The following is a 27,995-nucleotide window of genomic DNA, read 5'->3' as shown; positions in this document are numbered from 1 at the left end:
ATGGAGAGCAGGGCGCGGAGCTCTTCACGAGAGGCCCACGGGCGAGGCGGCCGGTCCCCCGGCAAACAGAGCAAGAGGGCCACGGCCGAGAGGGGCGGCGGAGGCCGCGGGCGCCGGGAGGCCAGGCCCGAGCGGACGGGCTCCGGGCGGGCACGGAGCCCGGGCGAGCGCCGCGCGCCCGCCGCCACCGTGGTGGACGTGGATGAAGTCCGCGGCTCCGGCGAGGAGGGCGCCGAGCTGGTGGCGCTGCTCGAGAGCGAGCGGCCCGAGGAAGGTACGGCTGCAGACAGGTCGCTCCGCGGCGGGGAAGCCGCCTCCCGGCCCCCGGGACGCCCCAAGGTGGGCGGAGCCGCCCCGCAGGAGCCGCCGCAGCCAGAGCGCCCGCCGGACGCTCGGGCTGCCAGGAAAAGAGGGGCGCGAGTGAGAGCCGCTACCTGCCAGGGTGTGGTGCGAAGTAATCAAAAGAAATCCAAGTAGCGTCACTACATGCCTCTGTTCTCAGGCCCAGCCGCGGACGGACATGGGAGGCTGTGAGCCCGGGCTGGGGCCGATCGCCAGGGTAAAGGGACCTCGAAGCTGGTCTTTGCGGCCCTGGAAGGGCGTACGGGCGGTCGTCTACTTTCAGTAAAGACTTGCATTAGCTGAGTGCTCTGGGCCATTACTGTGGCTTATTCTTCTTTCCTCTTCCTCACTCCTCAGTCTTACCTAAGTATGTTTTAAACTATTTTTGGAGATGTTAATTCTTTAAATAATTTTTTTTTAAAAAAAGCAGGTGCAGAAAAGCCAAGTGGAAGAGCCAGACTTGAGTTTATATCACAGCTTAACTGGTTGCTGGCCATGTGATCACAGGAAGGGCCTTAAGTATTATCAAATAACAACAGTAGCTGCCTCAGAGAGTAGTGAGGATAAAATTAGAAAAGGCATCTAAAGCACTTTTTACAAAGCCTGTAGCAAAAAACATGCTCCATTTTAGCAGGATCCTTGCAAGCTAAAAAAAAAAAAAGGCAAGTTAGATCAAAGGAGGGAATGTAAAGAAAGGTGTCTCTTTTGCTTCCGTAGGTGAAGCAGCTCTTAGGAATAAATTTATCTACCTCCAGTCCTTTTGAATGGAAGGAAAAAATCATTTCAATTTAAGTAGTAGCATGACAGATGTTTAACAGAAAATAAATAAAGAATAGTGTGTATATTGCTTTCTGCTGGCTACAAAGTTTTAACATTTCCTGACTACCAGTAATGAGGTACAGGCTGGATCACTGAAAGCTACAATTTGAGAAAGATTTCTGTACTTGGGATGTAGTTCAAATGCGCCATGTTAATATTGTTTTGCCCAGTTGATGCCCTTTCATCAGTCAGAAAATTCTAGTCATTAAAGAGTTGTGTTCAATGCTATAGCAATGTCGCGATTAGAGGGCTCATAGCTGTTGTGTGGCAGATCACAGTGATATGGTAGGCAAGGAAGGGAACAGCCATCTATGGAACCCCTGCTATATGCCAAGCACACACTAGATGTTTACTGAGTTATCTAATCCCTTGTCATTCTCTTATTACAGATAAGAAATTAAGTAACCAAGTCCCATAGCTGGGAAGTGGAAAGCCAGAATTCCCCCTTGCATGGTGCTGCCCTTGATTTCTGGTCATGGTCCCAGCTACCAACTAGCTGTGGTCTTGGGCACCTTTGTGGGCCTCAATCTCTCCAGCTACAAAGTATCTAGAGCAAGAGACCCCTCCAAAATGGGTGAGAAGTCCCACTAAGGATGAGGCCGCCTTTGTGTCAGAGAGGTTTGCCCTGTTCCCAGGGAATAGGGAGCAACAGCACCTCCTTTTTCTCACTTAGCGCCTCTCCCCCATTCGCAGGCTACTTGAGACAGGAGTCACCTTTCTAAAATTTGGGGGATTCTTGGACTATGTCTAAAGGCTTTTCCTGCTTCAACTTTTAATGTTTCGCTATTAACTTAAACCAAACTGGATATTAAAGCAACTTATTCCAAGAGAATAATATTTTGTGAGTAAAGCTTTAAGTTAGCTTCGAGTATAGAAATCAGTTTCTATTCACATTCCTAACTACTGTATTAAAGAATTTGAGGCCTTTCTACACTTATTAAATGTAATTTGGTCTGTATGTGCATTTATTTTTACTTGCCATGGCTACCACTGGTAACTAATTAAAAATGGCAGTTAGTATCTTGAGATTATAAAAATTAATATGATGTTGGCAGAGCAGCATTTCCCAAGTGGATTCCGAGGGGAATAAGTTCCATAGAACATCAATGAATGTTCCTTGGAGAAAATATTATCTGGTCAAATGCTTCAAAACATTAAACAAAGCTAAGAATGATTCTTCACTGCAGAGATTCTCAGAACTTCAATATATTGACAAGCATTGGGAACTCCAGGAATGGGATACAGTGCCCAGTACTTTCTAAACTCATTTGCCCAGGAAACTTTTCCTTTGTGGGGCAGCTTGTGGGATTAGTATTCTGTGGGGACAGCCTTTGGAAATGCCATACTATGACATTTAGTGCTGATTTTGCTTTTGTGCTGGTGCAGCTTATATATCTGTCCTCTTCAAGTGATCTGCACATCAATTTGGTGATGATCTTTCCAAGCATGAATATCAAATTTTCAGGCCTACCAATTACTTATCCTTTTCCTCCCCATCCCTTAAAAATAAGCTTTTTACCATTTCCTAATCTTTAGTCCTCTACAGCAGTCCCCACCCTTTTTGGCACCAGGGACCAGTTTCATGTTAGACAGTTTTTCCACAGATGGGGGTGGGGTGGTGGAGGCGGAGCTCAGGCGGTGATGCGAGGGAAGCGGGGCAGCTGTAAACACAGATGGAGCCTCCCTCGCTGTGCTCCCACCACTCACCTCCCGCTGTGCAGCTGGGTTCTCCTAAGTTTCATGGAAGCCCTGGGCAGGAGTTTCATGGGTTTTCCATGTGCAGGGGTTGGGGGAGTTGGAGGGGAGGCGGCACAGTGGAACTCTACGGCCCCATCCTGGGGGTTGGGGGCTGCAGCTTTATTTATGAGATTTTTAAACTGGCAACTAGTGTCACTTTGGCCAGTTTTCTAGTACCTGAAGATTAAAATTCTTCAGATTTTCATAACTATTACATTTAATAAATCATTGTCACTATCCACTTCTCCTTTTTTCCTACATTCAACAAAGATTTATTGAGCATCTATATTGTGTCAGGAACTATTCTAAGGCCTGGGGGCACAATGTCAACAAGATAAGCCCCCAAGAAGCTTGTGTTCTCGAGGCTGACTTTCCTTGATACCATTTCATTTATCACCCAAGCATCAAATGCACCCCAGTTCCTTATAACTTTTTTTACAGACATTAGTCGGATACTATTACCCCATATACATGATTTTCAGAGACTTGTCTGGAGATCAAGACCTTCATCCAAAGAGGGGCTCTAATGGAGTTATTTCAGACATTAGGGCAGATACTGGAAGGGGAAGTTATTTCATGAAATATGAGCCTCTGGACACATGTGGTTCAAATCATTTCAAATACCAAACAAAGCTGACAGATGTAAAGCACAGTTCAGGGCTTTTTATGTGTGTATGCCATTTTATCCTTATGCCAGAGATAGGAGATATAACTCATGAGCCAGTTATTATGAGATAGTTATGAAATATTAGTATCTGCATTGTACAGTTGGGAAAACTGAGGTTTGAAAAGGTCATGCGCCTTGCTTAAGGTCATATGGATATGAAATGGTAGAGCCAGAACTGCAACCTAGACCTTCTTCCCATTCTGTGCTGTTGCAGTGTGCCCCACCACCTTTCTAGGAGCCTGTTTCCACTTTCTATAAGCTCACACAGACAACACCCCGGGCCTTGGGAATTCGGATGACTCTGATTCTGGCTCATTCTAATATTTCCAGGAAAATCTCCAAGCTTCTCTGACCCCAGTACCAAGAACTGGACCAACAAGTGCTAGTCAATGAATATGGTGAAGTTTCAATATAATTATTATTTCTTTTTAAGGCATCAAGACCTCTGGTTTAGGGGCCTGTGAGTGGCTTCTTGTCCTCATTTCCCTGCTCTTCATCATTGTGACCTTTCCTGTTTCCATCTGGTTCTGCATAAAGGTGAGATTCCATGAGGACCCAGTAGGAAATTTCCTGGTGCCTCTCACTCACTGCACCATGCCCATTCTCATCTCTGTGTTTGGTACATGTCATTGCTCTGTATGGAATGCCCTTACTCCCAACTCATCTTCCAGGAGAGCTTGTACTCCTTCAAAACCTTGCTCAAATGTAGCTGTGAAGCCTTCCTTGAGTCCTCCAGACTATCATTCCCTTCCTTGTGCTCCTGTGTCACACTGCTTTCACTTGGTTCTAGCACTTACCACACATATTATATTTGTTGACACCCTATCTCTCCCATTAAACTGAGAGGCCCTTCAGGGCAGGGGCTACATCTAGTTCATTTGCACACAAAGATTGGCCCAGACTGGCTCATGACATCCTCTCCTCACACTCCCAGGAAACTTCTTTGGCTGCTTCTGTAGACCATGAGTGATGGCTATCTTTGGCCCACAGGCAGTTACACATGATTGCCCCCTAAGTAAATGAAGACATGTCAGTTCAGGAAGCACACACCAAGATTGAATTAGAAGAGTAAGGAGTTTATTGGGAGGCATTGCCTGTGAAAGATTAAGGGGAGAGAGAACAAGAGTAGACTGGGGAAGTCTTTAGACAATGATGCAGATCTGACACTTGTGATGTGAGAAGAAGAAGAAAAAATTTGGCAGAAAGAGCCTCAGACTGTTGTGCAGCTTTAAGAAAGTCTTGGCCAGCCCAAAAGGAACCCTCAGAGCAAAGTTTGCTTCATAGGAGTCCCACAATGGGCAAAAATGGCAAGGACCTAGTCTTACAAACGACTCCAGCAAAGGATGTTCTTAGTCATTGGCTGGAGCTGTCAAGGAAGAGCATGTCCTTGATGAAACACTACAGATGCTGCTGGGACTGGTGTTGGTTGTGCTCATTGGCAAGCAGAGGCTTCTTCCGCTTCCTGTTCCCTTCCCTACCACTCCTCCGCCTCCCCTCCTGCTCCTCCATGAAAGGGTGTTGAATTTTGTCAAATGAATTTTCTGCATCTGTTGAGATGATCACATAGTATTTGGCCCTTATTATATTGACATGGGCTACTTATCCATTAATTTTTGGATATTAAAATCCCACTTGATCATGCTGTATAATCCTTATTATATGTTACTTGATTCAGGTTGCTAATAGTTTGCTGAAGATTTTGGCATCCATTAATATATTCATAACAGATACTGATCTGTATTTTTCTTGTAATGGTTCTGTCTTGTTTTGTATCAGGATAACACTGGCCTTAAAGAATGTGTTGGAAAATTTCCCTATGTTCTATATTTTGGAAGAATTTGTGAAAAATTGGTATTAATTCCCTTTTTTTTACTTGAAAAACTTTGAGGTCATGTTGCAGCAGCAATTCAAGCTTCTCTTGCCTTCACATTCAAGTCCAAGTAAAAACTATTGATTCCAAGTTAGACTTCAATGTACCCAATAAGGAAAAATATATTATTGAATCTCAACCATCAATACTAAAAAATATTATAACCACAAATCCAATTACTGGCTAGAAGTATTATAGCACCTGTTGTGGACTCTTAAGAGCCACTGTACTGCACCATTTGCTTTTTCTTCTTCCAATAGAAATAATAATGCAGACAATGTTTACAAAAAGCAACCAATGTATCAGAAAAGTTATTCCCATTCAGATTGACTTAAAAGGTCTAAATCTGTGCTAAATAAAACTCTGAACGAATGGAAAATAAGAGATGCTGATGTGAACTAAAATGCTCAACCCCTACCGGCTGACTAAATGGACCCCCTTGTGGCCAAAAAAATATTCAAGGGCAAAGTTGCCTGCCAAGAGGAGGGAGGTCAGACAGGCCTTATCATGCCCCCCTCCCTTCTTGGAGACTTCCTTTGTAACCCATTAACAGGCCTAAGGGTATGCAAGACAAACCTGCAGGCCTTCAATTTGCAACAAATCATGGCTTATCTCTGGTAAACAGTTTATGTTAAAACATTCCAGGTCTTTAGACAAAGCTTCATGTCTTTAGCCAATTACAATCTAAAGAATCTTTAAACCCACCTATAACCTGTAAGCCCCCCCCCTTTGAGATGGCCCTCCTTTTTGGGCCAAGCCAATGTGTGCCTCCCACACATTAATTGATGGCTTTACCCATAACCCTTGTCTCTAAAATGTATAAAAACCAAACCATAACCCAGCCACAGCGAGTCCACTTGCCCAAGGCCTCTTGGCAGTGGCTCTGGGTCATGGTCCTCAAATTTGGCTCAGTATAAATCTCTTTAAAATTATTTTGCAGACCTGGCTTTTTTCCGTTGACACTGACAAAATGTTACCACCCAGCTGCCAGCTATCCATGTAGATCACACAGTGCCCCAAGCATTCTAAAAGCAGATTGCAATTCGGCATTCAGATCAAATTATAATTCTATTTCCTAAAAGATGACTATTAAACTGCATCCCAAGCATCCTGCCTTGGGTCTCCTCATCCCCTCTGCCTTCTTCAAGTTTCAGCAATAGAGGTGAGGCTATCAAGGGTCCCAGGCAGACTAAAACTAAGAAATCAGGTCTGACTTTCTCTCCCTAATATTCCTTGGATGCTGTTTAAGAGAATCTTTAACATAAATATTTAATTAAGTCCAACAAATAATGAGAAAGGCATGATAAGGAGGTGGCGGGGGAAGCAAGAAAAAAAAGGCACTCGGCCTTGCGTGGTGGCTCACGCTTGTCATCCCAGCACTCTGGGAGGGGGTTGGGGGGTGGATTGCTCAAGGTCAGGAGTTCGAAACCAGCCTGAGCAAGAGCGAGACTCCTGTCTCTACTGTAAATAGAAATAAATTAGCTAAAACAACTAAAAATAGAATAAACTTAGCCGGGCATGGTGGCGCATGCCTGTAGTCCCAGCTACTCGGGAGGCTGAGGCAGGAGGATCGCTTGAGCCCAGAAGATTGAGGTTGCTGTGAGCTAGGCTGACACCACGGCACTCTTGCACTCTAGCCCAGGCAACAGAGTGTGGCTCTGAATAAAAAAAAAAAAGGCCCTAAACCACTGTGTCCAACGTGCAGCAGCACCTTCTGCCAATTAGAAAGATGAGAGGAAAACCCCACGGGAGGCCGGGAGCAGAGACAGCGCGCTCCGCTGCCCGGTGCCTCGTGGAGGCAGGAGGCGGCGGGGCTGCAGCGCCGCCAAGCCTGGGAAGCCGGAGGCCAGCCTGCGGGCAGGGGAGAAAGACCGGTAAGCCTCCCAGAACATTCCATCGCGAACCTTTACTCTGAAAGAACTTTTTCTACAAAAGAAAGAAGGGCCCCGCAGTCTTCCCCGTGCGCCCAGACCGAAGCCCTCCGGGTCTGCCCGCCCCAGGCCGCCCCGCCGCCCCGCCCCGCTGCCCCGCCTCCTCGCCCCGCCCCTCCTCCTTGCGCCGCCCCCTCCTCGCCCCGCCCCGCCCCGCCTCCTCGCACCTCCCCGCCTCCTCGCACCTCCCCGCCCCGCCTCCTCACACCGCCCCGCCTCCTCACACCGCCCCGCCTCCTCACACCGCCCCGCCCCGCCTCCTCGCCCCACCCCGCCTCCTTGCGCCGCCCCGCCTCCTTGCGCCGCCCCGCCTCCTCGCGCCACCCCACCCCGCCTCCTCGCGCTGCCCCGCCCCCTCGCCCCACCACACCTCCTCGCCCCGCCCCCCGCCCCGCCTCCTCGCACCTCCCCGCCCCGCCCCCTCGCCCCGCCCCCTCGCCCCGCCCCCTCGCCCCGCCTCTTTGCACCCCCCGCCCCGCCTCCTCGCACCACCCTGCCCCACCTCCTCGCCCCACCCCGCCTCCTCGCCCCGCCCCCTCGCCCCGCCCCGCCTCCTCGCCCCGCCCCGCCTCCTCGCCCCGCCCCACCTCCTCGCCGCCCCACCCCACCTCCTCGCCCCGCCCCACCCCCTCGCCCCGCCCCGCCCCCTCGCCCCGCCCCGCCCCGCCTCACCCCGCCCCACCCCTTCGCCTCACCCCGCCCCACCCCCTCGCCTCACCCCGCCCCACCCCCTCGCCTCACCCCGCCCCGCCCCTTTGCCTCACCCCGCCCCGCCCCTTTGCCTCACCCCGCCCCGCCCCTTTGCCTCACCCCGCCCCGCCTCCTCGCCCCGCCCCACCTCCTCACCCTGCCCCACCCCGCCCTGCCTCCTCACCCCGCCCTGCCTCCTCGCCCTGCCCCACCCCGCCCCGCCTCCTTGCCCTGCCCCGCCTCCTCACCCTGCCCCGCCCCGCCTCCTCACCCTGCCCCGCCCCGCCTCCTCACCCTGCCCCACCCCGCCTCCTCGCCCCGCCCCGCCTCCTCGTCCTGCCCCGCCTCCTCACCCTGCCCCACCCCACCTCCTCGTCCCGCCCCGCCTCCTCGCCCTGCCCCACCCCGCCTCCTCGCCCCCCCCCGCCTCCTCGCCCCGCCCCGCCTCCTCGCCCCGCCCCGCCCCGCCTCCTCGCCCCGCCCCACCTCCTCGCCCTGCCCCACCCCACCCCGCCTCCTTGTCCCGCCCCGCCTCCTCGCCCCACCCCGCCTCCTCGCCCTGCCCCACCCCGCCTCCTCACACCGCCCCGCCTCCTCGCACCTCCCCGCCCCGCCTCCTCACCCCGCCCCGCCTCCTCACCCCGCCCCGCCTCCTCACCCCGCCCGGCCTCCTCGCCCTGCCCCACCCCGCCTCCTCGTCCTGCCCCACCCCGCCTCCTCGTCCTGCCCCGCCTCCTCGCCCTGCCCCACCCCGCCTCCTCGCACCTCCCCGCCTCCTCACACCGCCCCGCCTCCTCGCCCCGCCCCGCCTCCTCGCACCTCCCCGCCTCCTCACACCGCCCCGCCTCCTCGCCCCGCCCCGCCTCCTCGCCCTGCCCCACCCCGCCTCCTCGCCCCACCCCGCCTCCTCGCCCTGCCCCACCCCGCCTCCTCGCCCCGCCCCACCTCCTCGCCCCGCCCCACCTCCTCGCCCCGCCCCACCCCACCCCGCCTCCTCACCCCACCCTGCCCCACCCCGCCTCCGAGTCCCGCCCAGGGCATGCCCCACCGCCGCCCCGCCCCCACACCGCTCCGTCCCCACTCCGAGTCCTGCCCACGGCGCGCCCCGCCCCCGCCCGGCCCCACCCGCCTCCTGGTGCCGCCAGGCCGGGCCCCACACCGCCCCCGCGACCGCACGGCACCGCCACACCTCCTCGCGCCGTCCGGCCCCGCCTCCGAGTCCCGCCCACGGCGCGCCCTGCCCCTGCCCCGCCCCGTCCCCGCCCCGTCCCCGCCCCGTCCCCACCCGCCTCCACCCCGCCTCCTCGCGCCGCCCCGCCTGGCCCTGCACCGCCCCACACCAGCCCGCACCGCAGGGCACCGCCACACCTCCTCGCGCTGCCCCGCCCCACCTCCGAGTCCCGCCCAAGGCGCGCCGGCCCTCCCGAGCCCGCCATCCGCCCCGCCCCGCCTCCGAGCGCTGGTATTAATTCCTTGTGAGATGTTTGGCAGAATTCACCAGTGAATCCGTCTGGTCCTGAGCTTTTTCTGTGCGAAGTTTTAATTTTTTTAAATCTTTTTAAATTTTTCCCCCAGCTTTATTGAAGTATAGGGGAATAAAAATTATATATATTTAAGGTATGCGATTGGTGTTTTGATAGACATATATTGTGAAATAATTACCATAATCAAGCTAATTAACCTATCAGTTCACATAATTGTGATCGTGTGTGGTAAGCGCCCTGGAGACCCAACTGTCCTCGCTATGACTCCAGTCAGCACACCGTGCTTAGCTCCCAGAACGTGCTTTTCCTGCGTAACCGAACCCGCGCCCTTGAGCAGCACCTCCTCCCCCGCCCCAGCCCTGGTGACCGCCCTCCACTCTGCTTCTATGGGTTCAGCTTTTTCTGATTCCACATAAAAGTGCAAGCATGTGCTAATTTGTCTTTCCGTGTCTGGCTTATCTAACTTAGCATAATGTCCTTCAAGTTCATCCATGTTGTTGCAAATGGCAGGATTTCCTTCTTTTTAAAGACTTAATAATATTAATGTTCATGTATATGAACATACATATATATACACACACCCCTGTACATATATGTATATGTGCATACATCACATTTTCTTTATTCATTTGTCTGTTATTAATGGACACTTAGGTTGTTTCCATATCTTGGCTATTGTGAATAATGCTGCAGTGAATATGGGGCTGTATATCTAAGATACTGATTTCATTTCCTTTGTATATATATTCAGAAGTAGGATTGCTGGATCATGTGGTAGTTATATTTTTAATTTTCTGAGGAACCTCCATATTGTCTTCCATAATGGCTGTGTCAATTTATATTCCCACCAACAGTGGACAAGGGTTCCCTTTCCCCACAGTGTGGTCAGTTTTAAAAGTACTAATTCAGTCTTTTACTTATAGGACTTTTCAGTTTTTCTTTTTCTTCCTGAATTAGTTTTGCTAGTTTATGTTTCTGTAGGAATTTATCCATTTCATCTAAGATATCTAATGTGTTGGCATACAGTTTTTCCTAGTCTTTTTCCCTTATAGTCTTTTCTTATCTCTGTAAGAGATGACAGTAGTAACGATCCCTTGTTTCATTCCTGATTTTGATAATCTGAGTTTTCTCTCTTTTTACTTCATCAGACTAGCTAAATATTTGTTAATTTTGTTGATCTTTTCAAAAAATCAACTTTTGGTTCTGTTGTAAACCAGCGGATCAAGGGGACCACCAGCATACAATCAGCCAAATTAGTTTATTGATACCTGCGCAGGGGCTGTCACCACTCCATGCAAGGAGGGAGAAGCAGCAGCGAACAAAGCCTTTGCGATTTTCTTATACCTCAGGGGCTGGCAGCTAGGCAAGCGAGCAATCACAGAAGCAGAACTTTGCAGTTAGTCGTTAATCAAGTGAACAATGGAAAGGTACATTGAGGGACAAGGGACTTTTCTTGGAACAGGACCTCTCTATTCTTTTTGGGAACAGGTCTCCTTGACTCCCTCTTCTGGGAACTTCCTCTGGGAACTTTTTACATGGTCGGGACCTTTTACTAATAGAGCAAGACTGACTCCATTTTTAGATTTATAGGAGCCATCTTTGGTCTATCTACTTCAGTTCCATTGATTTTCTCTATTATTTTTCTATTCTCCACTGCATTTATTTCCACTGTAATTTATATTATTTTCTTCTTTCTATTTGCTTTATATTTTGTTTGCTTTTTTATTTTTAGTGTTTTAAGGTAGATTAGGGTATTATTTTGAGATATTTCCTCTATTTTATTATAGACATTTACAGCTATAAATTTTCCTCTATGTACTGCTTTAGTTACATCCCATACATTTTGGTATCTTGTATTTTTGTTTTCATTCATCTCAAAATATTTTCTCATTTCCCTTGTAATTTCTTCTTTAACCCATTGGTTAGAGTGTGTTGTTTACTTTTCATATATTGGTAAATTTCCCAAATTTTCTTCTGTTATTTATTTCTAGTTTAATTTCATTGTAATCAAGGAATATCCTTTATATGATTTCAGTCCTTTTCAATCTGTTTAAGTTTGTTCTATCACCTAATATATGATCTGTCCTAGAGATCATTCATGTATGCTTGAGAAGAATGTGTATTCTGCTGTTGGTGGTGGGATTATGTATCGATGTCTGTTAGTTTTATTTATTGATAGTGTTGTTCAAGTCTTCTGTTTCTTTTTCATCTGTCCAGTTGTTCCTTCCACTGTTAAAAGTGGAGTACTGAAGTCTTCAACTCTTATTTCTACCTTCAGTTCTTTTGGTTTTTGCTTCTTGTATTTTGGAGCTCTGTTTTTAGGTACATAAGTGCTCATCATTATTATACTTTCCTAATGCATTGGCCTTTTTATCATACAGTGTCTGTCTTTTCTTTTTTTTTTACATTTATGTATCCAATTTTATTTAGTTATTTTTTATTTCAGCATATTATGGGGGTACAAATTTTAAGGTTATGCCCTCTCCCCTCAAGTCAGAGCTTCAAGTGTGATCATCCCCCAGATGGTGCACATCTCACTCATTATGGATGTATATACTCGTCCCCTCCCTCCCTCCCCCACCTGCCCAACACCTGATAAATGTAATTCCTATGTGTCTACTTAGGTGCTGATCAGTTAATAGCAATTTCTGGTGAGTATATGTGGTGCTTGTTTTTCCATTCTTGGGATACCTCACTTAGTAGTATGGGCTCCAGCTCTATCCAGGAAAATACAAGAGGTGCTATATCACCATTGTTTCTTAGAGCTGAATAGTACTCCATGGAATACATATACCACATTTTATTAATCCATTCTTGAATTGATGGGCACTTGGGTTGCTTCCACAGTTTTGCAATTGTGAATTGTGCTGCTATAAACATTCAAGTGCAGGTGTCTTTATTGTAGAATGTCCTTTGTTCTTTTGGGTAGATGCCCAGTAGTGGAATTGCTGGATCAAATGGTAGATCTACTTGTATCACTTTACAGTATCTCCATATTGCTTTCCACAGAGGTTGCAGTAGTTTGCAGTTCCACCAGCAGTGTAGGAGTGTTCCTATCTTTCTGCATCCATTTATTGTTTTGGACTTTTTGATAAAGGCCATTCTTACTGGAGATAAGTGATATCTCACTGCAGTTTTGATTTGCATTTCCCTGATGATTAGAGATGTTGAGCATTTTTTCATATGTTTGTTGGCCATTATTCTGTCTTCTTTTGAAAAGTTTCTGTTCATGTCCTTTGCCCACTTGTTGATAGGGTCGTTTGATTTTTTCTTGCTGATTTTCATGAGTTCTAAGTAGATTCTAGTTATCAGTCCCTTATCAGATGTGTAGAATGCGAAAATCATCCCAGGGATGCAGGGATGGTTCAACACACCCAAATCTATAAATATAATTCACAACATAAACAGAAACTAAAACAAAGACTATATGATCCTTTCAATAGATGCAGAAAAAGCATTTGACAAAATTCAACACCCTTTTATGATAAGAACACTTAATAAAATAGGCATAGAAGGGGCTTACCTAAAAATGATACAAGCCATATAGGACAGACCCACAGCCAACATCATACTGAATGGGGCAATGTCCCTCTTTATTGCCAGTAACATGTTTGCTTCTTTGTTTTAAAGTCTATTATGCCTGATATTAGTATATCCACTTCTACTCTCCTTTAGTTTCTGTTTGTGTGATATAGCTTTTTCTTTTACTTTCAGTCTACTCATATCTTTGAATATAAAATATGTCTCTCCTACAGACAGTGTATAGTTGGCAGCAGGCTCTTCTTGAAGGGTTATCTGAGTACCTGTTTGACTGCCACAAGATCCAACACTGATTGGTGGAAAAGGCTCTCAGATATGGTCACTTAAGATGGTAAAGCCTAAGAAGCCAACTGAGTAAAAGACAGTAGTAGAACCAGGCAGTTACATTTGACCAAGGTCTTGAAGGAGTAAAACTCCCGACTTTATCTCTGGGAAGAATTTGTTTCTTCCAATACAAGCAGAAAAGAAATAAGTACTGCTAGGAAACCAAGCAACTGGGAATTGCTGGGGTATACTCTGGAAACCAAACTCTATCATTTGTTCTTACTGTTCCAACAAGCAAGGCAGTGTTCTGGCGCAGGAGTTGTAAGCCTCAAAGACAAGCAAGACATGGTTCCTAACTTCAGCGGACTTACAGGTAGTCGAACCTGTTACCTTAAGAAACAAACTACAAAGTGTGTTTATTTTGGTCTCTATTATGTTTTTATATTTGGCTTAGTTATTCAATGGAGCTTTTTAAAGTATAGGGAGAATGAAGAAGGAACATGACTGTCTACAGTCACAAATTAAGCCTTTCTTCATTATTTATTGAACACTTACTATGTATCAGGCATTTTTTTAGGCATTGAGAAGAAATGATTTATTTCATATTATCAAGGAGTTCATACTCTGATAGAATATATATAAAAATAAACAGACCAACAAGTTAATGATAAACAAGCAATAGAACTCAGATTTTGACACTGGGCCAGAAAGTGGAGTTTATTTTCAAAGTAGTATGCAGAAACTTTCTTATTTCTACACAGACAAACATTTCTACACAGAGATCTCTTTTTGTCACTTAAAAATACCTTCTACACACTTTCAGGACACACCCAATTTTTCTAAATCTATCACCAATGAGAATTGACAAATGAAAATCCAATAGAAGCCGGGCGCGGTGGCTCACGCCTGTAATCCTAATATAGGCGTGGGAGGCCGAGGTGGGCGGATTGCTCGAGGTCAGGAGTTTGAAACTAGCCTGAGCAAGAGCAAGACCCATCTCTACTATAAATAGAAAGAAATTAATTTGCCAACTAATATATATAGAAAAAATTAGCCGGGTATGGTGGCGTATGCCTGTAGTCCCAGCTACTTAGGAGGCTGAGGCAGCAGGATCGCTTGAACCCAGGAGTTTGAGGTTGCTGTGAGCTAGGCTGACGCCACGGCACTCACTCTAGCCTGGGCAACAAAGCGAGGCTCTGTCTCAAAACATAAATAAATAAATAAATAAAATCCAATAGAATAATTTTGAAGCACTCTGAGAAAAAAATTGCAGTTTGAAATAAAATATCACAAGTGATATTAAAATATATTCCCTCTTTCTGTTAAATAGCTAATGAGTGATATAATTGATATATACAAGCTAATAATGCAGAATTTATTGTAAAATACAAGATCAAACACGCCCTGATAAGATTTCTTTGATTTATGGAAAGTTGGACATAGTAGAAACATTAGTTTTTAGATAATCATGAGTCTTTAATCAAAATTCCATCCTTGCACTCAAAAATTAACGTGGTACTTTTTCATTGGTTTCTGAAATTGTACTCTTACTAAATATAGATTTTAGAACTTTATTAATAGAAACTTTTTCTTGGTTATCAAAACAAAAGATTTCTGATACCTAGGATTACTCTTATGCCAAGGCCTTTTGAAGACTTTGTTTTTCTTTCTTGGAGTAATTTGAAAGTATTAAATTTCTCTTTAGGTTGTACAGGAGTATGAAAGAGTAATTATATTCCGATTGGGACATATGCTTCCTGGAAGAGCCAAAGGCCCTGGTAAGAAACACCCTTTCTTTTTTTTAACACCCCACCTCCTGACTTGCCAATTTCTTTGATTCATGCGTATTTGTGATATGGACTTCAGGTTACATGAAGTGACTTGATTCACGATATCTGCATCTTCCAATCTGTTACCTATAATACAGGTTATTAAGAAATTATTCAGGGAGCATAACTACCAGGTCACAGATGGCCAAGAGAAAGAAAGAGAGTCACATGCTAGGACCAGACTGGCTGAAATAGCAAGTCAGTTTAGGACCCATGGCTGGGACTGGTTTGAATACAATGTGCGTATGATCAGACTCCTATGAATTCTCAAACAAAAGCTTAGCTACTGCAGAAACCTGGGGGTCAGATCAAATCATGGGAGATAGGAAAAGTTCAGCATCTAAGTAACAAATTGGTCTTTAGTTGGTGTGGTTTAAGAAACATAGATTGAGCACTTCTTGTGTTTCAGAGACTGTACTATCAGGGATACGAATATGGATTAATGAGACATGGTCTCTTGATCTCCAGGACCTTAAAACCTAGTGGAGGTGCTATCCCGAAGTCCAAGCTGTTAATGGGGCACAGATAGTAGTGTAGTTAGTCTGAAGCACAGTAGCACAGTTAGTCTAAAAAGTCTAGTAGTTGCAGTTTGAAGTTCGAAGCCAGCCAGAAAGGTATGAGAAGAAACAAAGTCCCATTGTGCATGTATTGGATAGGGTCTAAGTTCCAAACCAGGCCTACAAAACCAAGTAGAAAATAGAGACCAGACTAAGAAACATAAATCAGAGTTTGAGGCCGCGCGAGGTGGCTCACGCCTGTAATCATAGCACTCTGGGAGGCCGAGGCGGGCTGATTGCTCGAGGTCAGGAGTTAGAAACCAGCCTGAGCAAGAGTGAGACCCCGTCTCTACTATAAATTAAAAAAGAAATCAATTGGCCAACTATTATATGTAGAAAAAATTAGCCGGGCATGGTGGCGCATGCCTGTAGTCCCAGCTACTCAGGAGGCTGAGGCAGCAGGATCGCTTGAGCCCAGGAGTTTGAGGTTGCTGTGAGCTAGGCTGACGCCACAGCACTCACTCTAGCCTGGGCAACAAAGCGAGACTCTGTCTCAAAAAGAAAAATAAAATAAAAAAAATAAATCAAAGTTAGAATATTTAGAACCAATAGATGCGTCCATACAAAAGTGGAACCAGATCCTGTAGTTCCAAGGGTCTACTTCTTGGATGTCTTGGAACTTGGATGTCTTCTTCCGTCCCTGGTTTTGGGAACCTTCTTGACTGGGGCTGAGAAAGGCTAGTAGCTGGGCTGCTCCCCAGATGGATCCTGTGCTCTGTGAGGTTCTGTTTCTCCCAACAAAGCTTTGGCTCTTGTGGGAGCCCACAGCAACCAATGGGCTCTCAGAAAACCTCCATAAATTAATATACGGATGTGTATTACACATTGACCATGTATATTATATTGCCTGGGTGAGGACTAGCCAATGAGAAGGCTGGTATCATGATATTGCTATTCTAATTAATTTTGGAATTCACTATTTTTTTTTTAAGAGATGAGATTTCACTCTGTCACCCAGGTTGGAGTGCATTGGTCTGGTCATAGTTCACTGCAGCCTCAAACTCCTGGGCTCCAGTGATCCTCCTGCCTCAGCCTCCTGAGTAGCTGGCACTACAGGCGCACACTACCATGCCCGGCTAATTTTTTTCTTATTTTTTGTAGAGACGGAGTCTCCTATGTTGCCCAAGCTAGTCACAAACAGGAGTTCACATTTTAAGAAATATCATAAAGATGTTGCTGGCTCTAAAATTTGACACCTGGGTACACTCGTGGATTCAAAAAAAATTTTAAAGAGCACCTAATAGGCCCTAAGTCAGATACTAAGACTAACAATAATGCATAGGACATTCTACTTAGACAGCTCCTAGTGAAGGGACAGACATGTAACTGAGATCTGGAGGGCTGTACATGGTGACTAAAGTGATCACACAGCCCAATCTGCTGGGGATAATCCACTTTTACACTTGTCCTGGAGCAAGTTGTAATAGTGTTCTTCTTTTACCCTCAAAAGTGTCTCAGATTGAGCAACAAATTATATGGTAACCTCAGATACAACAAAGATAGTGTAGGGGTGGAGGTGGGACTGCCCAATGGTTTGTGTGTAGTTGGAAGCCAAAAACAGCAATGCAGCATACAACTTGACCCTGAAAAAGTGAACCCCAAACATCTCATCCTAGCTATTCACCTGTCATTTCCCCCTCCCCTTCTTCTAGGTCTTTTCTTTTTTTTGCCCTGCCTGGATACCTACCACAAGGTTGATCTTCGTCTCCAAACTTTGGAGATACCCTTTCATGAGGTAAGCCAAAGGGTGGATTTTGCTTTTTCTCTACATTTTCCATTGCCTACTGACCAACACTGGCCCAGGGAAAAATGACTAATTATGTTTAAAAGTAGGAAAGAAAAGTGGGGATATGGACTACATCAGAATTAAAAACTTTTTGCATCAAAGGTAACAATCAACAGAGTGAAAAGGCAACCTACAGAATGGGAGAAAATACTTGCAAATGATATATCTCATAATGGGTTAATATCCAGGATGTACAAAGAACTCATACATCTCAATGACAAAAAAAGCAAACAACCTGATTTAAAAATGGGCAAAGGACTTTGTGATGGTTAATCCTACGTGTCAGCTTGGCTATGCCATGATCATTTGACCTATATTTGGCCAAACACATCTGGATGTTATTGTAAAGGTATTTGTTAAGATGAGATTAACATTTAAATCAGTAGACTTTGAGTAAATCAGATTATCCTCCATAATGTGAGTGGGCCTTATCCAATCAGTCGAAAGCCTGAAGAAAAAACTGACTTCCTCTTGAGGAAGAGGGAATTCTGCCAGTAGACAGCATCAACTCTTCCCTGGCTCCAGCCTGAAGATTTGGGACTTGCCAGCCCCCACAATAACATGAGCCAATTCCTTAAGATCAATCTCTCTCTCTCTCTCTTTCTCTCTCCTCTACATATGTGTGTGTGTGTGTGTTTCTCTGGAGAACACTGACTCATATTGACTTCAACAGACATTTCTCCAAAGATGACATACAAAGAAGGTGAAGATATACAAATGGGGCCGGGCGCGGTGGCTCACACCTGTAATCCTAGCACTCTGGGAGGTTGAGGCGGGCGGATTGCTCGAGGTCAGGAGTTCGAAACCAGCCTGAGCAAGAGCGAGACCCTGTCTCTACTATAAATAGAAAGAAATTAATTGGCCAACTAATATATATAGAAAAACTTAGCTGGGCATGGTGGTGCATGCATGTAGTCCCAGCTACTCGGGAGGCTGAGGCAGGAGGATTGCTTGAGCCCAGGAGTGTGAGGTTGCTGTGAGCTAGGCTGACGCCATGGCACTCACTGTAGCCTGGGCAACAAAGCCAGACTCTGTCTCAAAAAAAAAAAAAAAAAGATATACAAATGGGCAACAAACAGATAAAAGATGTTCAACATCACTAGTCACTAGGGAAATGCAAATCAAAACCACAACAAGATACCATTTCATACCCATTAAGATGGCTACTAGCTTTAAAAAAAAACAGAAAATAACAAGTATTAAAGAGGATGTAGAAAAATTGGAATCCTTGTACACTGTTAGTAGGAATGTAAAATTGTGCAGCCATTATAGAAAACAGTATGGCAGCTCCTCAAAACGTTAAAAATAGCATTACTATATGACCCACCAATTCTACTTCTGTATATATATTTAAAAGAATTGAAAGCAAGGTCTTGAAGAAATATTTGTAAACTTATGCTCATAGCAGCATTATTCACAATAGCCAAAAGGTAGAAGCAACCCAAGTGTCCACTGATGGCTGAATAGATAAACAAAATGTGATATATAACCTATGATGAAATATTATTCAGCCTTGAGAATTCTGACATATTCTACCCCATGGACGAATCTTGATGATATTATGTTAAATGAAATAATTCAGTTTCACACTGTATACAAAAGAACAAATAGTTTATAATCCTACTTATATGAGGTACCTAGAGCAGTCAAAGTCACAGGGACAGAAATTAGAATGCTGGTTGACAAGAGACAGGGGGAGGAGGGATTGGTGAATTGTTTAATGCGATTCAGTTTTGCAAGATGAAATGAATTCTGGAGGTTGGTTGCACGACAATGTGAATGTATTTAACACTACAAAGTGTACACTTAAGATGGTAAATTTTATGTTATCTATATTTTACCAAATTAAAATTTTTAAAAAAGAAAAATAGAGATAATATACAGATTTTTCTAACAGTGATTCAGATTTATAAGTCTTTCCTAAATTGTTTCCCGCTGAGGTTCTTTCTCATTCTTTCTTTGGGTAAAAAGAAACTATGTTTTTTTTAAAAAAAAGCTTAATTTAGATAATAAAACAAAAGAAATAAATAAAACTACACAGATGTTCATGGCAGCATCAGTCACAACAGCTACAATGTGGAAGCAATCCAAGTGATCATCACCAGATAAATGGATAAGCAAAAGGTCATACATACATACAATGGAACATTATTCAGCCCTTAAAAGGAAATTCTGACATACACTACAACATGGATGAACCTTGAATACGTTATGCTAAGTGAAATAAGCAGTCACAAAAAGATAAATCCCACATGATTCCACATATGTGAGGCACTGTGAGTAATCAAAATCACAGGGACAGTAGAATGGTTGGTGGCTGGAGGAGGAGAAAATGGAGAGTTATTATTTAATGGGTGCAGAGTTTCTGCTTTACAAGATAAAGAGAGTTATGGAGCTGGATGGTGGGGACAGCAGTCACAATATTATGAATGCATTTAATATCACCGAACTCTACACTTAAAATGGGTAAGATAGTAAGTTTTGTGTATTTTAACACAATTTAGAAAATGCAAAAAAATCTTACCCCTAATCCTACTACCCACAGATAACTTGATATTTGGAGTGTATACTTTCAGACTTTTCTATGTATGTGGTTATATTAATATTTATATTAAATAAATATTTAATGTAATATTTTACAAATAAAAATATTGATATATATTTACGTATGTGTATAATATATACACATATATATGTATTGTATCATACCATATATACTATTTTGTTTTTTTTTGTTTTTTTTTTTTTATGCTGAAAGTACTTTGAAATATATACTATTTTGTAACATGCCTTTTTATACAATATATTGTGATTATCTTTTCCTATATTAGCTATATTTCTACTCCTTTAAAGAGACACATAGCATTTTATTCTGTGGCTGTATTACAATTTATTCAACCAATTCCCTATTGTTGATGTTAAATTCTTCCCATTTTTTAATTCCAATAAGGAATATGTGAATAATATCATTCTAGCTAAATCCCTAAAATATGACCTTTTTGATAAATATCTGCAAATGGAAATGTTAAGAATATGCATCTTTTAGAGCTTTTGATAAGTGTCACCAAATTGCCCCCTAGTGCACAGTCTGGCAAGCAATGCATTAGATTGCTTGTTTCCTAGAACATGTTTCTCTTTTAGCAGATATTTTTTTTTGGCATCAGTTTACAAAGACCTGATACAGAATCAAATGAATGTTCTCAGAGAAGAAAATTATTCCTGAATTTTCTAACAAAAGGATTATAACAGGATTCCTTTAAATTGTGAATTCACTAGTGTATTTAATAAAAATTCCATAATTTTCAGGTAAGGCACAGTGGCTCACACCTGTAATCCTAGCACTTTGGAAGGCAGAGGTGGGGGGCTCGTTTGAGCCCAGGAGTTCAGGACCAGCCTGGACAATAGCAAGATACTGTCTCTACTAAAAACAGAAAAATTAGCTGGACCTGGTGGCGCATGCCTGTAATCCCAGCTACTTGGGAGACTCAGGCAGGAGGGTCACTTGAGTCCAGGAGTTAAGGCTGTGGTGAGCTATGGTGACGCCACTGCACTCCAGCCAGCCCAGGCAACAAAGAGAGACCCTATCTCAAAAAACAAAAAATTCCATAATTTTCAAAAACATGTCTATTTTGAATGAAGTGCAGGTCAACTATTCTTTTTTTTTCTTTGCTATAATCTTACACTGAGAAAATTATCTTTGAATACATTTAGTTCCTTTGTCCTCTCATGGGAATGGAGCCCAAGAATTAAGCCTGTCATCCGAACATTTTTCTGCCTAGGTTGTGACCAAAGACATGTTTATAATGGAGATAGATGCTGTTTGCTATTACCGAATGGAAAATGCCTCTCTTCTCCTAAGCAGTCTTGCTCACGTGTCCAAAGCTGTCCAATTTCTTGTGCAAACCACCATGAAGCGTCTCCTAGCACATCGATCCCTCACTGAAATTCTTCTAGAGAGGAAAAGCATTGCCCAAGATGTAAAGGTACATACATAAATGTAATATTAAATATGTTGAAATATATTTTATTCATTTGTTTATTGGCCATTTGTTAAATCTTCCATGTGCCAGGCATTCACTGTTCAAGATACCATTCCTTAGGGAGCTTATAGCTAGTTCAGCGGTTGCCAAATTGACCCTCAGTCAATTACAGTCACTAGTACAGCATTGGCGAGTCAATCATTGTCACAATTTTTGCTCTCAACTCTCCCCAAGTGACTTTAAATTCGTTGTGAAGTAGTCACATAGCACAGTGTTGGGAATGGTTGTTGACAGGAGTGGTGGGCGCTGGTGGGGAGGAAGGGTTGATGGCACACAAAGCTGAGAAGGCATGGTCCCTGGGAACTTACATTCTAGCTGGGGACACAAGCATAGTGTGTGCTAAGTTAAATAACGAGTTCAAATAAGACTTTCAGATAAAAAGAGGTAAGATGTCCTAGACTCTTGCATGATTAACTATCCAATCAATTGTCTAGATTTAATTGATCTGGAATTAGGGAAGAAGAGCAAGGTGCGGCATGTGGCCCACAGGCAGTAAGCCCAGCAATCTCTCCATGGCCAGGGTAGGCTTCTTTGATTCTTACCAAGACAAGTTGGGAAAAGTATTAATATTAAGAAGGAAGTGAGAAGAAAGCAGGATTCCAGGCAGCAGGCCAGTCAAGTGACAATGACCAGCAGCTCTGCAGCCTGTCATTGAAGCCATGGAGGAAGTCAGGCGCAGAACTGGACTAGGAGATTGTGAATCACGTCTAGCGGGAAGGAGGACCTCAACTGGAGGGACCCTAAGAATTATAAGCATTGATAATGATTCTGTCCCATGAAGGACACCCCCCTTCACCCTCTCTTCCTTATTTATCCCTCTCCTCTAAAGAATAAAGTCCAGATGCTTGGCATTCAGGCTTGCCCTTGTTACATTGAATTATATTAATAATATAGATAGATGGATAGATAGATGATAGATAGATAGATGATAGATAGATATCCCTCAACTTACAATAAGGCTGTGTTACAAAAAGGCCATTGTAAATTAAAAATATCATAAGTTGAAAATGCATTTAATAAACCCATCATAAAGTAAAAAAAAAAAAACATAATTTGAACCATCATAAGCTGGGGATGGTCTATATTTACACGTTAGTCTTCCCAGATTATAAACTCCATAATGGCAGAGGCCCTATTTTATCCATCTCTTTGTCCTCAGCATGGGCTTGTCAGACAGCAGACAGATAATGTTTTTTGGATGAATGAAGAAATGACCCAACTGTAGTAGCCTCACCTTTTGCCATCCTTCCTCCACTGAATCTAGAACTCTACTTCATGTTTTTCCAGCATTCAGCACTTATACATACACTTCCATGCCTCTTCTGGGGCTATTTCCTCTGCATTGACTACTTCCCTGTCTCCACTGGCAAAATCTTATTTGCCCTTTAAGATACTAACTCCTCTGTGATGTTTCTGTCAACTTTCCTACTCTCACTAATCCCCCAAATTAGTCACTCTTCTAAAGGTCCTCACTGCACTAATCTCAGGATTTATTAAAACACCCTATGAATGAAAGCCATTTGGAAGAGAGGCAAGAAACGCTGGCTATCTAATAAATGCATTTTAAAACAGATTAAACAAATATGCCATCTGTATTAATTCCTGTTGCTTCTGTAACAAATTACCACAAACTTGGTGGCTTAAGACAAAAACAAAAAAAGTTATTTTCTTACAGCTTTGAAGACCAGAATCCAAAATCATTTTCACTGGGCTAAAGTCAGGGTGTCAGCAGGACTGTTTCCTTCTGGAGGTTCTGCGAGAAGAATCTGTTTCTTTGTCTTTTTCAGCATCTAGTGGCTGCCTGCATTTCTCAGTTTGTGGCCCCTTCCTCCATCTTCACACTGCATCACTGCCGTCTCTGTTTCCGTGTCACATCACCTTCTCCTCTGTAGTCCAATCTCCCCTGCCTCCCTCTCATAAGGACACTTGTGACTACATTTAGGGCCCACCTGGATAATCCAGGATAATCTCCCATTTCTAGATCCTTTAACTTAATCACATCAGCAAAGTCCTTCTTGGGGTAGCAGTCACAGGTTCCTGGGATTGGGACATGGGCATCTTTGGGGGCTATTATTCAATTTACCACACCATCTTTTTTTTATTTCAGCATATTATGGGGGTACAAATGTTAAGGTTATATATATTGCCCTTGCCACCCCACCCCCCACAAGTCAGAGCTTCAAACGTGACCATCCCCCAAACGCTGCACATCTCACACATTGTGTTTGTATATACCCATCCCTCCTCCCCCCTCCCCCCTGCCCGACACCCGATAAATGTTTTTCCTATATGTCCACTTGGGTATTGATCAGTTAATACCAATTTGCTCATTACCACACCATCTTTAATTCCACATAAATTTACTGAGTGGCATTATGCAAGTTAAACAGCTCTTCACAAGGGACTTCACAATGAAGTTAAACAAAACAAAGCAGGCAAATAATGTTCTTTGAAAGGAAATGTTCTTAGTACAGAACAGTGGCCAACAGTGCTTAGTTAGACCTGCTCTGCTCACACCTGGAGGCTCTCACTGACATCTGAACTCTTCCCTCCACAGGTTGCCTTGGATTCAGTGACCTGTATTTGGGGAATCAAAGTGGAGAGAACAGAAATGTGGGTAGGAAATTAACTGGGAAGAACAGTATGATAAAGGAAAATATTTGGTTTAATGTTAAATTTTTCATTTGAAAAGTTATTTTTATTGAGCATTAATTATGGCCATATTAGCATAAATTTGGAAAAAGAGAAAAAAATGACCTAATATCTCATAGCCCTAACACAAACCCTGTAACATTTTTTTTCTTTTTTTCAGACAGAATCTCACTCTGTTGCCCAGGCTGGAATGCCGTGGCGTCAGCCTAGCTCACAGCAACCTCAAACTCCTGGGCTCAAGCAATCCTTCCACCTCAGCCTCCCGAGTAGCTGGGACTACAGGCATGCGCCACCATGCCTGGCTAATTTTTTCTATATATTTTTAGTTGGCCAATTAATTTCTTTTTATTTTTAGTAGAGACAGGGTCTCGCTCTTGCTCAGGCTGGTTTTGAACTCCTGACCTTGAGCCATCTTCCCACCTTGGCCTCCCAGAGTGCTAGGATTACAGGCGTGGGCCACCGTGCCTGGCCTCCCCTGTAACATCTGAGCAAATTATTCTCATGTTTTTTTCTCTATGTATCTAAAAATTTTTTTAGATAAGATTCACATAAAATTTACCACTTTAACCATTTAAAAGTGTGGTTTTAGTATATTTACAAAGCAGTACAACCATCACTACTATCTAATTTCAGAACATTTTCATTACTCCCCAAAGAAAGCCTATACTCACTAAGTGGGAAACCCCCCTTCACCCCTCAGTGCTCAGGCCCTTTGCAGCCATTACTTCAGTTTCTGTCTCAATGGATTTCCCTATCCTGGACATTTCACATAAACAGAATCATATAACATATGGCCTTTTGTGTCTGGCTTCTTTTCACTGAGCATGATGTTTTCAAAGTTCAGACATAGTGTAGCATGAATCAGCACTTCATTATTTCTGATGGCCAAATAGTATTCTGTTGTATGGCTATACCACAATTTGTTTATCTGTTCATCAGCTGGTGGACATTTGGGTTGTTTCCACTTTTTGGCTATTATGAATAATGCTACAATGAACATTGATTTGCAATTTTTGTGCGTGAATGTGTTTTCAGTTCTCTTGAGTTCATACCTAGGAGTGGAATTACTGAGTCATATGGTAACTATATTTAACTTTTTGAAGAACTGCTAAATGGTTTTTCATATATACATTTTCATAGTTATAATCAGGGAAAAAAGACAAGTTTATATCTTTTAGACAATGCATTTAAGTATTTTTATTTGGTCAGTTCTGCCCTTTTCAAAATCAATCCTTCTCTTTTATAAACTTAGATGAATTCCTCTTATCTTTGTTATTTAATAGTATAGCTCTTCAAGATTGTTTTTCATTGTTCAAATTTAACAGTTGTAGTTTAGATTAAATCCTAAGCGGGAAAAATGAGCACAACTTATCAACACAAACTTTGCTGTGCTTCTAAAGAGAAAATGATAGCTCTGCTGCAGCATCAGCAATAACATGAACCTACAGCTGAGCCACCAGCATCTGAGATGCTCTTCTCTGTGTACGTTCTGCCTCGCAGGTCTAGGCACTGCAAAGTCTGTTAACTCGAGTTTGCTCCTCGGCGTGAGAAAACAGCAGAGAGAGTTGCAAGTCTGTGCAAAGCCCTGGCTCCTGCTCCACTGCTGCACACCTACACGCCTATGTTCTTTCTTTTTCAGTAAGGATGTGAGGCTGCCGGCTGCGCTTCAGCACTCGCTGGCTGTGGAAGCCGAGGCTCAAAGACAGGCCAAAGTGCGGGTGAGCCAGTGCTGAGCACTCTTACCTTCCCACCGAAACTGCCCTTCAAAGAGCACCCGAGAATCCAAAAGAAGGCCTGCTCATGGAGAACATTTCCCCTTTGCTTCTTTACCTTGTATTCAGCCGGGCACAGGGCAGGATCTGGTGCATTTCCTTACCGCTCTACTAAATTACTCTCTTAAAGTGTGTTAATAGCTTCCTAACCGACTAATGCAACCTCTCTCCTTCTCTCTGATAACAGTGACCACCTCCTCCTTGACCCTTGCCTTCACTCCCTCTCCTTAAAGGCATCTCTTCCGCAAACATCATCCCATCCCTCTTCTCTAGTGCTGGCATCTTTCCCTGAATAATAATCTCAGTCACTTATCATGTCTAGGTTCATGACTTCTAGGTTAGCCCAGAACTATACGCTAGCTTGGTGCGAGTTTTAGAGCGACAACCATGATCAAGGCCCAATGCCCTCAACGCCAGGGCCAAGAGAAGGCTGTGCTACGCATAGCCCCTACTCAGGCATGCCAGTGAGAAACAAAGATCTGGCTGCCAACAGCTTCTCATAATTGAAGTATGGCTGGGTGGGTGCTGGGAAGAGGAAAATGAGGAATCAGGGGAGGCAGATTTCTCTCAAAGAACAGAAGTAGGTAAGGAAAAAATCCTAATCATTTAAGAGGACCAATAACTTTGGGGCAATGAGGAGACTGGGAAGAGGAAAGAGAGAAAGTGGTCCCCAAGGCAGAGTTACTTTTAGATCTTGGAGCCTAGCCCTCGAGGACTTGCCTACTTTCAGGCAGCATTTCGTTGATGATCCTGGCACATTCTCTCCTGAAGAGTTTGTCCATTCATTTTGCCCAGGTTGGGAGTCGCCTTTCTTAATTCCATGCCTTTGCCTGGGATGCTGGCCAACTTTTCCTCTATATTGACAAAATATTACTGATCCTCCAAGGCCCACCAGGCATTAATAAGTCCCCTTCATTTATGGCCCTTAACAACTTCTACCTTAAATTACAATTAATAGTTTAATCTATCTCCCTAGCTCAAGTCCTTCAGAAAAAAGGCCGCACCTGTTCTGTGCCCAACAATGCCTGCCACACAGTGGATGCTCGGTGCTTGTTCGCTGGGTCACACTGAACAGTGATTAAGACCTTCATGGAATGAAAGACGATGACTTTGCTTCTCTCCACATCTGTTTCCTAGGTGATCGCTGCAGAAGGGGAACGGGCAGCCTCAGAGTCCCTGAGGATGGCAGCGGAGGCTCTGTCGGGCGCCCCAGCTGCCGCCCAGCTTTGGTGTCTCCACGCCCTTCAGTCTCTGTCCGCAGAGAAGCCCCCCACTGTGGTTTTGCCCCTGCCGTTTGACCTGCTGAGTCTCCTGTCTTCTCCCAGCAATAGAGCTCAGGGAAGCCTCCCCTTCCCAAATACTTCCCAACCTGCTGCGCCACTAAACCCTAAAAAGAAGGACTCTCCCATGTTATAGGGGGGATGGGGCAAAGGGTAATGTGAGTGTAAAGGGGCCTGCCACATTCCTTAGTGAAGTCCTCTGTCCTCACTTCCTGTCCTTCCTGTGGCTGCCAGCCACAGGGAGTGCCCTGGAAGGCATGAAGCCACAACCCAGCAACATACGTGACAGGACAGTCAGATGACGTAATGACAGAGAAGCCATGCAACGACTTTAGATGGACCATCTAATCAGAACAATTATGAGAGAGAGCTTTAGTCAACATTTTACTTTGGAAAGGATTTTCAGTCTAGATGTGGTTAAATTTTGACTTCTCAAGAATTTAGTTCAGATGGCCTTTTACTGCATGGCCGCAGCCCCTTAGGCAAGGTCATTGCAGCTCCCACAGCCCTTTCTACGAGCTCCTTTCCTTGGCTTGTCACACTCTACTGTAACTCTGTGCTTCAGAAGCAGGCTTCTGGCCAGGCGAGGCTCGCGCCTCTGATCTTAGCAGAGGCCTAGGTAGGTGGGTCGCTTGAGCTCAGGAGTTTGAGACCAGCCTGAGCAACAGTGAGACCTCGTCTCTACTAAAAATAGAAAGAAATTAGCTGAACAACTAAATATATATATACACACAC

At 44.4% G+C, this 27,995-nt stretch overlaps 1 protein-coding gene across 2 annotated transcripts; it reads left to right on the top strand.

The window, feature by feature from the left end:
• On the top strand, window positions 1-27,994 carry NPHS2 (NPHS2 stomatin family member, podocin). Of its 2 annotated transcripts, XM_012772581.3 has the most exons (8): window positions 1-274; window positions 3,999-4,102; window positions 15,050-15,122; window positions 17,383-17,465; window positions 21,296-21,499; window positions 24,114-24,169; window positions 25,848-25,926; window positions 27,118-27,994. In XM_012772581.3, the coding sequence occupies exons 1-8, from the start codon at window positions 1-3 to the stop codon at window positions 27,394-27,396; spliced, it is 1,152 nt and encodes a 383-aa protein (XP_012628035.1). In that variant the 3' UTR covers window positions 27,397-27,994. The 2 variants fall into 2 exon arrangements, with proteins under 2 accessions (XP_012628035.1, XP_075849335.1); XM_075993220.1 differs by lacking the exon at window positions 21,296-21,499.
• Window position 27,995: the final 1 nt, after the last annotated feature.

This window comes from Microcebus murinus, chromosome 2 (assembly GCF_040939455.1).
Source record: "Microcebus murinus isolate Inina chromosome 2, M.murinus_Inina_mat1.0, whole genome shotgun sequence".
Taxonomy (NCBI): domain Eukaryota; kingdom Metazoa; phylum Chordata; class Mammalia; order Primates; family Cheirogaleidae; genus Microcebus; species Microcebus murinus.
Note: the sequence above shows the minus strand (reverse complement) of the source record. Positions and strands in the feature narration are given on the sequence as shown.